Here is a 12,185-nt window from a genome sequence, read left to right as displayed (position 1 = left end):
ATTGCTGAAGGACAGGACAGGGTTCTCACCATCAGAGCACCCAGTGATTGCTGAAGGAGAGGGCGCTCACCATCAGAGCACCCAGTGATTGCTGAAGGAGAGGGCGCTCACCATCAGAGCACCCAGTGATTGCTGAAGGACAGGGCCCTCACCCATCAGCACCCAGTGATTGCTGAAGGACAGGGCGCTCACCATCAGAGCACCCAGTGATTGCTGAAGGACAGGGCGCCCACCATCAGAGCACCCAGTGATTGCTGAAGGACAGGGCGCTCCCCATCAGAGCACCCAGTGATTGCTGAAGGACAGGGCGCTCCCCATCAGAGCACCCAGTGATTGCTGAAGGACAGGGCCCTCACCATCAGAGCACCCAGTGATTGCTGAAGGACAGGGCGCTCCCCATCAGAGCACCCAGTGATTGCTGAAGGACAGGGCGCCCACCATCAGATCACCCAGTGATTGCTGAAGGACAGGGCGCTCCCCATCAGAGCACCCAGTGATTGCTGAAGGACAGGGCGCCCACCATCAGAGCACCCAGTGATTGCTGAAGGACAGGGCGCTCCCCATCAGAGCACCCAGTGATTGCTGAAGGACAGGTGCTCCCCATCAGAGCACCCAGTGATTGCTGAAGGACAGGGCGCTCCCCATCAGAGCACCCAGTGATTGCTGAAGGACAGGTGCTCCCCATCAGAGCACCCAGGGATTGCTGAAGGACAGGGCGCTCCCCATCAGAGCACCCAGTGATTGCTGAAGGACAGGTGCTCCCCATCAGAGCACCCAGTGATTGCTGAAGGACAGGGCGCTCCCCATCAGAGCACCCAGTGATTGCTGAAGGACAGGGCGCTCACCATCAGAGCACCCAGTGATTGCTGAAGGAGAGGGCGCTCACCATCAGAGCACCCAGTGATTGCTGAAGGAGAGGGCGCTCCCCATCAGAGCACCCAGTGATTGCTGAAGGACAGGGCGCTCCCCGTCAGAGCACCCAGTGATTGCTGAAGGACAGGGCGCTCCCCGTCAGAGCACCCAGTGATTGCTGAAGGACAGGGCGCTCACCATCAGAGCACCCAGTGATTGCTGAAGGACAGGGCGCTCACCGTCAGAGCACCCAGTGATTGCTGAAGGAGAGGGCGCCCACCATCAGAGCACCCAGTGATTGCTGAAGGACAGGGCGCTCCCCATCAGAGCACCCAGTGATTGCTGAAGGACAGGGCGCTCACCCATCAGAGCACCCAGTGATTGCTGAAGGACAGGGCGCCCACCATCAGAGCACCCAGTGATTGCTGAAGGACAGGGCGCCCACCATCAGAGCACCCAGTGATTGCTGAAGGACAGGGCGCTCCCCATCAGAGCACCCAGTGATTGCTGAAGGACAGGGCGCTCCCCATCAGAGCACCCAGTGATTGCTGAAGGACAGGGCGCTCACCATCAGAGCACCCAGTGATTGCTGAAGGAGAGGGCGCTCACCATCAGAGCACCCAGTGATTGCTGAAGGACAGGGCGCCCACCATCAGAGCACCCAGTGATTGTTGAAGGACAGGGCGCTCCCCATCAGAGCACCCAGTGATTGCTGAAGGACAGGGTTCTCACCATCAGAGCACCCAGTGATTGCTGAAGGACAGGGCGCTCACCATCAGAGCACCCAGTGATTGCTGAAGGACAGGGCGCTCCCCATCAGAGCACCCAGTGATTGCTGAAGGACAGGACAGGGTTCTCACCATCAGAGCACCCAGTGATTGCTGAAGGCAGAGCGCCCCCCGGAGACATTACGGAGCACGCCTCTCCTCTCCTGTACTGAAGGGTGAAGGAAAACATGTCCATGTGTTGTAGGGTGGCTCATTCCCAATCCTGGACCTAAGCACCGAACGCCCACAGCTCGCACAAAGTGAAGGGTGCACCCCATACTAAAAGCTGGCACTTGTGCTGAGCCGAATTGAAAGTAGAGCCCCCCCCACCCCAGAGCACTACAAAGCCATGGATGCCACCCGTCCTCAGGTTACAGGATAAGCCTAAGTGTAGCCAGGTTGCCCATGGACTGAGTGACCCCCTTCCTTGGCATGGAGCCCCCATTCTGAAAGATGAGGAGCGTCCCTTGTGCTGCCGCCCGGCTGGTCAAGTTTGCATCTCAGGAGGACGATTCAAGGACTTGATGTTATTTATTAATCTTATGGAGACTTCTCCTAATTGCATTCATTATATGAGGGGCTGTGATGTTCCCGGTGATGGAGGCGTCAGGTGAGCGCCAGGCGGGGGCCGGGGGGCATTGTTTCCTTATTAATAGGGATTTAGAGCTTTCCCCCAAGGATCCCGAGCTCTTGAAATTCATTGCTTTGTAGTAAAACAATATAATGAGTACAGTGCAGCCCAACACGGGCGATCCCCCCGGTATTGTCAGCGCTTCCTGATCTTCTGCTGGCATCCAGTTAGCAGCGCTTCCCTGACGATTAACCCATTGCAAACTGCAGCTCCGCCATGAGCGGAGACGTGTAGCCTGTCATCCGGAGCTGGTTTTGGAATAGAATTCCAGAGCTGCAGTATACACTGACACACCCTTGAAGGAGACATTGTCTGCGATAAAATGACTTGCCGTTATAGATTTGGCGGTTGTACCCATTTCAGCACTCATTCGTATCAATCCCCTGGCATGGTTCCCTAATGTGTGGGGGTTGATGGGAAGCACCCCTCTATTGTGTCTCGTGGGCTCTTAGTTACCTTACATGATGCCCCCCTCTCCTGATTGGAGCCTGAACACCACAATAATCAAGATGCAATTAAATGCTGAGAAGGTGCCAGCTGTAATGCCAACTCAGCAAGGGGGTATTTACTATGGAAGAGAGGGGGCGCCATCTAGGATAACTCCCCTTTTCTAGCTGGTGGTTTGACCCTGGCACTGCAAAGAAATTACAGGGGAGTGAACCAAATGGTCATGGTGGGGGGGCACATAATAACCAGGACAATGTCCTAAGTGGTAAGGGTGTGGTGGCATGATCCAGCGTCACCTGGGGGGCACAGACGGATCTTGTCTGTGGCACTCCCTTGACCTAGGAGGTCTGGAAAGAGGCGGCAGTGATAAGTGTTTGGTGACTTGCAGCTGGTGCCAGGGCGTCGGGCAGGAGGCTGGCGCTGCTCTGTTTCAGGTTCCCTCTCGTCAGAGGTTGGGGAAGTTTTTTCTTCTCTTGTATTTGGGGCTTTCAGAAGATGTCGACCTGTCACAGCTTTGTCACACCTCATTACATGCCCTCATGGGGAGACATCTCTGTGCCACCTGCGTACCTGCCCTGCAGTGAGAACGAGGGGGGTGGGCATGATGGAGGGCACTGCCAGGACACTCTGCTCGCTCACATTAGCTGCGACATTTACGTTTTTGGTAACCATGACTTTTGTCTATTGGAGTCTCGTGTAGCTTGAAATCCACTTCCTGTGTTATCAGAGGCTTGGGTTGCCATTTGGTCTCCCATGCTTTGCACTGCAGCTCCGCTCATTTACATTAGCTGCAGCTTAGACGTCCGTCTTCGGGGGGGAGTTTCTTTTGTTCCGTCCCTTTTCCCGTACAGATGTGGATCTATGGCTAGTATGGTGGGTACAGCAGGCGGCACACCCCTATGCCCCTTCTCCTGGCAGGTAGACTTGGCGTTGGGTTACTAAGGCAATCGTTGATGGTTTTTCCAGCACAGTTTATCTGCTCTGTATGAGCCCTACCATCTGCCATCTGGGCACACGCTTTGCCAACTCGGTTCAGCAGACGTTCGTACAGCTAGTGACCCAATGCAGACCTTGTCCGTCTGCCCTGGCGCCACTACACAGTCCACTCAGGCAGGTGGCTCTGACATGCCAGGCAGCCCATTCCATCAGGCCTTCATCCCGGTGCCAGTCCTATAGATGTCATGTCTGCCAAACAACGATACTTCACCCACTAATTCATCTGCCATCTAGATCTGGGATGCCCGTCCTCAAATACTCGGCTTATAGATTAGGAAACCTGCGCTGGTACATTGTAACGGACTGGAGAGGTGTGTGTGCTGACCAACAGACTAGAGGCAATCTTATATAAGAATGCTATCCCTCTTAAATATCTCCGCTTGCTGTCAGTGGAGGGGAGCATTGTTATTTGCCCTAATCCGTCAGCTGAGTTTGTATCCAGTCTAGACAGTCCTCTGTCCAGACAGTTCGTTACAATGTATCAGTGCAGGTAACCTCAGCTGTCAGAGGTCTTAAAGGGGCATTCCATCCCATGAAGTGCTGACCTACTGCTAGTATTTGCCATTCCAACCCCCCTGAGAATAAAGGGGCCACAACGCCGGTTTACTGCTGATGTCGGAACCCCCCCCCCCCCCCCCATCATAATAAGGATGGCATATTCTAGGATTATACCATTACGGTGGGTATACCCACCCAAAGAACAGGTTTTCAGCCTCTGGATGTAAATCAGGCTGTTGCTATTCATTGACAGCAAGCAGGGATCTTAAAAATAAAACAAAAAGCCTTTCTGCTATTTCCCCGCTCCTCTCTCTGCAGGTGACCCTGGGCAAAGTGCTGAAGGTGATTGTGGTGATGCGCAGCCTCTTCATCGACCGCACCATCGTGAAGGGCTACAACGAGAACGTCTACACCGAGGACGGCAAGGTGAGATCATGTGACTTTCTTAAAGGGCCGGCGCCAAGACCAGCCACTAATATCATTTTCATTTAGCTGGGGGGAAAAAAAAAATCTGTCCTGCCCCTCAGCCGTCCCTTGCAGGTTATATCACGCCGTCCTCTGGGGTTTTTGGGGCCCCGCTGGTTACTGGGGCCCAAGTGTAGCTTTTAGGCACCGCTGAAACGGCAGAGAACAGTAGCATGCAGATGGAGAAGTGTGCCTAAAGGAGTAAAAAGCAAGAGAAGGAGACGGCGAGGTGACGCGGCGCCTGGCGCGGCCTCCTGCCAGGTCTCTGCTGGCATCGGCGGTTGCTGGATCGGGAGGTCGCGGTGAGCCACAGCAAACCATGCCTGGCCGAGGCGCTTGTGATATTTACAGAGCTCCCAGCACCCCCCCCTGCTCCCAGTGCGCACGTAATGGTCACATCCGGGGTTACTCAGGGATATTCACTCCCGAAAATTATTGACGAGCAAAAAGGGCAGACGGGAACAGATGAATAATGTTTTTTTTTTTAAAAAGGATCGGTTCCTGTCCGCCGGAACATTGGAACAGCTAATAAATTAATTTGGTTTTCACAGCCGACTGTGCTCATGTAATTGGCTTTTCGCGTTAACCCCTCACACACCTATAATGCAGCTGCGGATCATCTGCGGTTATCCGAGGCGCTGGAAATGACAAAGCAGCAGCCGGTAAAGTCGCCTGCCCATTCACACTGCTTGATCAGGAAGGGTTAATTGGTGTGGAGGTTAACCCATACTGCGCACCAGGTTCACTGCACGGACATTAATATGAGGATCAGGTTCCCTGACTGATTACAGCGCAAACAATGCTCTTCAGACCCAAAGGCCACATCCTAACGAGCAGAGGGCACCGCACAAGACCTTGTTAGCATGCAGATGTTTCACCGGCGCAGTGCCGAGAAAAGCGCATAAATAATGAAGTCAGCAGTAATGAGGGGAGCGATCGCCATCCTGTGACCCGTGCAGCCTTCAGTGGTACCCCTATAGTCTGCCTACACTGGGCATTATAGGTCCATATTTTTAGAAAAATCTGATTAGCAATGCAGAATGCTGTCGCAGTGTGAACAGTTTGGTTGCTGTGGTTACGTTTCCTAGTTACAATGTATCGTAGGAGGTTGTCAGGTGGATTGTCCTTAGCAACCAGTCAAGTTCTCAAGCAGAAAAGGGGCGTGGCAGTAATGGATCTACATTTCTCTATCTCGTCCTGCTTTATCAATCAGATTTTTGTTATCCTTTTCAGGTAGTCACATACTGGGTGATTTGTGGTCACCCAGCATTCCCAGAAACAGATATAACAAAGAAATGTAAAAAAAATGAGTTTTCAACAGCTTTACAAGGGAAGTGCCCCTTAACCTCTTCTGCCACCCTGATGTACCTGTACTTATAATACAGCAGGCACCCGGGCACACTGACCGTGATCGGCGATGTCGCTGAAACCAGTCATATAACCCCTCAGATTCCGCATTCAACATCAATTGTGGCATCTGTGAGGTCAGGCAGATGGATGCGGCTCCCTCTGCCTTCCGATTGGAGCTCCCGCAGTGAAATCGCGGGGCTCCGATCGCGTACCATGGCAGCCTGGAGCCTGCTGAAGCTTCCCTGGCCTGTCATGGTAATCTGCCTGCTGAGCTGTGCACGAGGCACAACTCGGCAGATAGAGAGGCCGAACCCATTCACCATAACAGATCTCACGCGTATGACCATGGTTTTAGTTTTGCAACATGCAGATCGGATGCGGACCCATTCATTTCAGTGGGGCCACAAAAGATGTGGACAGCACGCCCATGTGCTGTCCGCATTCGTATGTCCGTTCCGCAGCCCTGCAAAAAAAACAATAGAACATGTCCTATTCTAAGGATAGGACGGCTTTACAGAGGGCAGGACGTTACGTTCCACAAAATGCGGAACACACACGGCCGGTATCCGTTTTTTGCAGATCCGCAATTTGTCTTGTGCTTGCGCCCTAACTGTTAATGGCAGAAGGGATCAAAAGATCGCAGGTTCTAGTCCCCTAAGGGCTAAAAGTTATTGTAAAAAAAAGTTAAAAACAAAATATTCAAATTTTAAATCTCTTTCCCAATGTTGCATATAAAAATATATAAACAATAAAAAAAACGGTATCGCTGCGTCCGTAAATTGTTAAAATATGAAAAAAAAAATCCTGCGCAGTGTACACTGTAAAAGTTGTAAAATAAGAAAAACCCTACAAATTTGGTATCGCGATAATCGTATTGCGCCACAGAAAAAGGAAATTGTGTCATTTTTAGCGCACAATGAACGCCTGAATATCAAAACCCCAAAAACCTTGTCAGAATGGTGGGGGGGGGGTTTTTTCAATTTAACCCTACAAAGATTTTTTTTTCCTCCGTTTTTCCCAATACAAGACATGCCATTAAAAATACAACTTATCCCGTAAAAAATAAGCCCCCATATGGCTATGTGAACAGAAAATAAAAAAATGTTACGTCTATTGGAACATGGGGAGGAAAAAACGAAGGGGTTAAAGGGGCAGATCCATTTAGGTCACAGTCGCGTCACTTCGTGCAATGTGTTGCAACCGCGAAATGGTCGTCAACAGTCCGAATCCTGATGGATTTTTTTTTATTGCGATTCCCATGAGACTACTTTAGAGTTGAGATCAATGTGGTTCGTGTGGGACCGTAACTCGCTTGCGACAATATTTAAACCTACGTGCGACCACATACAGGTTGGTTGCTTGAAAACGTTCGCCATTTGTCCGCATCTATTTTACAGTGCGATATGGCTGCGGTCTTGATTTTACATCACTTGTGACCAAATATTCAGCGCGTTTAAATTTTTCCCGACTGTTGCGTTTCACGTTCCCGATCATTACTTGTCTTGATCTTCGTGTCATGAGACCTAAGTCGCCATTTAGTCCCGGCCTAATCGTCTCGCAACCAAATCTCCTTCTGAAATAGTCATGTGACCACAGCACAACGTGTAGCCCTAGTCTTTATCCCCTAGACCTGATACATTGTTACTGCTTTGTTTCTTTTACGCAGCGAGGGCGTTTATCCTGACAGCTCCTCCGGGGCCCCTGCCGTCCCTCCTGGGCTCTGTAGTGCATGTCCCCGTCTGTGTAGCAGTTAGAAGGCGTAAGCGCCCTCGTTGAATCCTCTTGTCGTCTGTTCAGACTACGGCTTCATTAATTACCCCGCGTCAGCGGCCGCTCACATCCTCCGAACCTCGGCAAGTGAAAAGCACAAAGCTATCAAAGCCGAGCTTCAAAGATCACCAGAGCCGTCTCTGGGGTAATTTCTGATCCCTGCTTCCCTACCACTTCAAAGCCGAGCGTAGAACTTGTCTGGGATGGGGGGGGCGCTCTGGCGGGGAGGGGGCGCATCTGATTTCTATAATAGGGGCTGGCACCGTTACTGTTTGATATGAGATGCACGGAAGGTTGCGATTCGTTTATCGACTTTGAAATCCTTCGGACGACCTTCAAAAAAAAAAAGAAAATGGCATCCTGCCCCGCTATGCTAATACGCGGGAGGACGGCGCGTGGTCCCGGCAGGTGGGGGAGGGGCAACTTGGTTTAAAACTTATGACGTAAATGGGGAATAAAGATAATAATTTGGGAATTGGTTCAGTTTCTAAAAACCACTAGCTGTGGTGGGGGCATCACTACAGTGCCCGGTGTGTGCCAGGTGGTGGGAGAGGCTCCGAGGAGGCCTGTAGTCACACGGCCGGGGTCTGCTACCTTGTAGTATGGCGTCATTATAGCATAAGTACATGTGCGTGCATGTAGCATCTGAGCAGGGCATCAGTATAGCAGGGTGTACAGTATATAGCATCAGTGTAGCAGGGTGTACAGTATATAGCATCAGTGTAGCGGAGTGTATGTAGCATCAGTATAGCGGGGTGTATATAGCATCAGTATAGCGGAGTGTATGTAGCATCAGTATAGCAGGGTGTACAGTATATAGCATCAGTATAGCAGGGTGTATATAGCATCAGTGTAGCAGGGTGTACAGTATATAGCATCAGTATAGCAGGGTGTATATAGCATCAGTGTAGCAGGGTGTACAGTATATAGCATCAGTGTAGCAGGGTGTACAGTATATAGCATCAGTATAGCAGGGTGTATATAGCATCAGTGTAGCAGGGTGTACAGTATATAGCATCAGTATAGCGGGGTGTATGTAGCATCAGTATAGCAGGGTGTACAGTATATAGCATCAGTGTAGCAGGGTGTACAGTATATAGCATCAGTGTAGCGGGGTGTACAGTGTATAGCATCGGTGTAGCGGGGTGTACAGTGTATAGCATAGGTGTAGCGGGGTGTACAGTGTATAGCATAGGTGTAGCGGGGTGTACAGTGTATAGCATCGGTGTAGCGGGGTGTACAGTGTATAGCATCGGTGTAGCGGGGTGTACAGTGTATAGCATCGGTGTGGCGGGGTGTATATAGCATCGGTGTGGCGGGGTGTATATAGCATCGGTGTGGCGGGGTGTATATAGCATCGGTGTGGCGGGGTGTATATAGCATCGGTGTAGCGGGGTGTACAGTGTATAGCATCGGTGTAGCGGGGTGTACAGTGTGTAGCATCGGTGTAGCGGGGTGTACAGTGTGTAGCGGGGTGTACAGTGTGTAGCGGGGTGTACAGTGTATAGCATAGGTGTAGCGGGGTGTACAGTGTATAGCATCGGTATAGCGGGGTGTATAGCATCGGTATAGCGGGGTGTACAGTGTATAGCATCGGTGTAGCGGGGTGTACAGTGTATAGCATCGGTGTAGCGGGGTGTACAGTGTATAGCATAGGTGTAGCGGGGTGTACAGTGTATAGCATAGGTGTAGCGGGGTGTACAGTGTATAGCATAGGTGTAGCGGGGTGTACAGTGTATAGCATCGGTGTAGCGGGGTGTACAGTGTATAGCATCGGTGTGGCGGGGTGTATATAGCATCGGTGTGGCGGGGTGTATATAGCATCGGTGTGGCGGGGTGTATATAGCATCGGTGTGGCGGGGTGTATATAGCATCGGTGTGGCGGGGTGTATATAGCATCGGTGTGGCGGGGTGTATATAGCATCGGTGTGGCGGGGTGTATATAGCATCGGTGTAGCGGGGTGTACAGTGTATAGCATCGGTGTAGCGGGGTGTACAGTGTGTAGCATAGGTGTAGCAGGGTGTACAGTGTATAGCATAGGTGTAGCGGGGTGTACAGTGTATAGCATCGGTATAGCGTGGTGTATAGCATCGGTATAGCGGGGTGTATAGCATCGGTATAGCGGGGTGTATAGCATCGGTGTAGCGGGGTGTACAGTGTATAGCATAGGTGTAGCGGGGTGTACAGTGTATAGCATAGGTGTAGCGGGGTGTACAGTGTATAGCATCGGTGTAGCGGGGTGTACAGTGTATAGCATCGGTGTAGCGGGGTGTACAGTGTATAGCATCGGTGTAGCGGGGTGTACAGTGTATAGCATCGGTGTGGCGGGGTGTATATAGCATCGGTGTGGCGGGGTGTATATAGCATCGGTGTGGCGGGGTGTATATAGCATCGGTGTAGCGGGGTGTACAGTGTATAGCATCGGTGTAGCGGGGTGTACAGTGTGTAGCATCGGTGTAGCGGGGTGTACAGTGTGTAGCGGGGTGTACAGTGTATAGCATAGGTGTAGCGGGTGTACAGTGTGTAAAGCGGGGTGTACGTGTATAGCATAGGTGTAGCGGGGTGTACAGTGTAATGCATAGGTGGAGCGGGGTGTACAGTGATAGCATAGGTGTAGCGGGGTGTAAAGGTATAGCATAGGTGTAGCGGGGTGTACAGTGTATAGCATAGGTGTAGCGGGGTGTACAGTGTATAGCATCGGTGTAGCGGGGTGTACAGTGTATAGCATCGGTGTAGCGGGGTGTACAGTGTATAGCATCGGTGGTGGCGGGGTGTACAGTGATATAGCATCGGTGTGGCGGGGTGTACAGTGTATAGCATCGGTGTAGCGGGGTGTACAGTGTTATAGCATCGGTGTAGCGGTGGTGTACAGTGTATAGCATAGTGTAGCGGGGTGTACAGTGTATAGCATCGTGTAGCGGGGTGTACAGTGTATAGCATCGGTGTAGCGGGGTGTACAGTGTATAGCATCGGTGTGGCGGGGTGTACAGTGTATAGCATCGGTGTAGCGGGGTGTACAGTGTATAGCATCGGTTGTAGCGGGGTGTACAGTGTATAGCATCGGTGTAGCGGGGTGTACAGTTGTATAGCATCGGTGTGGGGCGGGTGTACAGTGTATAGCATCGGTATAGCGGGGTGTATAAGCATCGGTGTAGCGGGGTGTACAGTGTATAGCATCGGTGTGGCGGGGTGTACAGTGTATAGCATCGGTGTAGCGGGGTGTACAGTGTATAGCATCGGTGTAGCGGGGTGTACAGTGTATAGCATCGGTGTAGCGGGGTGTACAGTGTATAGCATCGGTGTGGCGGGGTGTACAGTGTATAGCATCGGTATAGCGGGGTGTATAGCATCGGTGTAGCGGGGTGTACAGTGTATAGCGTCGGTGTAGCGGGGCGTACAGTGTATAGCGTCGGTGTAGCGGGGCGTACAGTGTATAGCATCGGTGTAGCGGGGTGTACAGTGTGTAGCGGGGTGTACAGTGTATAGCGTCGGTGTAGCGGGGCGTACAGTGTATAGCGTCGGTGTAGCGGGGCGTACAGTGTATAGCGTCGGTGTAGCGGGGCGTACAGTGTATAGCGTCGGTGTAGCGGGGTGTACAGTGTATAGCATCGGTGTAGCGGGGTGTACAGTGTATAGCATCGGTGTAGCGGGGCGTATGTGCTGCAGCCCCGTCCTGTTCTCCGCTTAGTATGTGCTCAGTCTCCCTTTATGTCAGGGGCGCGGGGTAACGGTGCAGCACCCCATACATTATACTTGTGACCGCCTCTCACCCTTCTTTTCTCTTCTTTCAGCTGGACATATGGTCGAAGTCCAACTATCAAGTCTTCCAAAAGGTAAGAGCGGCAGACGTGCCCTGACCGACCTCGCCTGCCCAGATACCCCAGTATAAAGTGGAGACACATTTCCTACTATAACACTGCATAAAAAGTCCTAAAACATGACTGCTGTCCTCCAGAAACAGCGCCACACCTGTCCACAGGTTGTGCAAGGTACTGCAGTTCAGCCTCGTTCACTTCAGTGGAGCTGCAGTACCTGACTCAACCCATGGTCAGGGGTGGTGCTGTTTCTGGGAGACAGAAGCCATGTTTTATAATTCTGTGGTACGGCCCTATAATCTGGCATCTGATAATACAGAAGTTCTTCTATTACCAGCACAGACCCGCCGTCCTTAGTCTCGGAGATTTGGGAGACCTCTTCCCCGCCAGCTGTGGCCCCGGTAGAGCGAGATGAAATTATTCTGCTGCTCTGTTCCCCAATATTCGCTGCATCAGCAGAACTATCTTATTAGGTTTGTTTATGACGGGGCTGCCGCGCCGGAGGGGTCCGGGGAGCAGCGCGTCTCGCTGTGCGCTGCACGCCCGCCCCACCACCCGGACGCCGTCTGGAGAATCTTGTACCGGAGATGAAG

The 12,185-nt window shown here is 51.9% G+C and overlaps 1 protein-coding gene across 1 annotated transcript in view; it reads left to right on the top strand.

Moving 5' to 3' along the window:
- LOC122923556 (mediator of RNA polymerase II transcription subunit 27-like) overlaps positions 1 to 11,634 on the top strand; it is a 110,510-nt gene extending 98,876 nt beyond the window's left edge. The window contains exons 5-6 of the mRNA XM_044274398.1: positions 4,510 to 4,617; positions 11,569 to 11,634. Of these exons, the coding sequence (XP_044130333.1) occupies positions 4,510 to 4,617; positions 11,569 to 11,634 (174 nt within the window). The remainder of the gene's footprint in view (positions 1 to 4,509; positions 4,618 to 11,568) is intronic.
- Positions 11,635 to 12,185: the final 551 nt, after the last annotated feature.

This window comes from Bufo gargarizans, unplaced genomic scaffold, assembly GCF_014858855.1.
Source record: "Bufo gargarizans isolate SCDJY-AF-19 unplaced genomic scaffold, ASM1485885v1 original_scaffold_1730_pilon, whole genome shotgun sequence".
Taxonomy (NCBI): Eukaryota; Metazoa; Chordata; class Amphibia; order Anura; family Bufonidae; genus Bufo; species Bufo gargarizans.
This window is presented reverse-complemented; position numbering and strand designations above follow the sequence as displayed.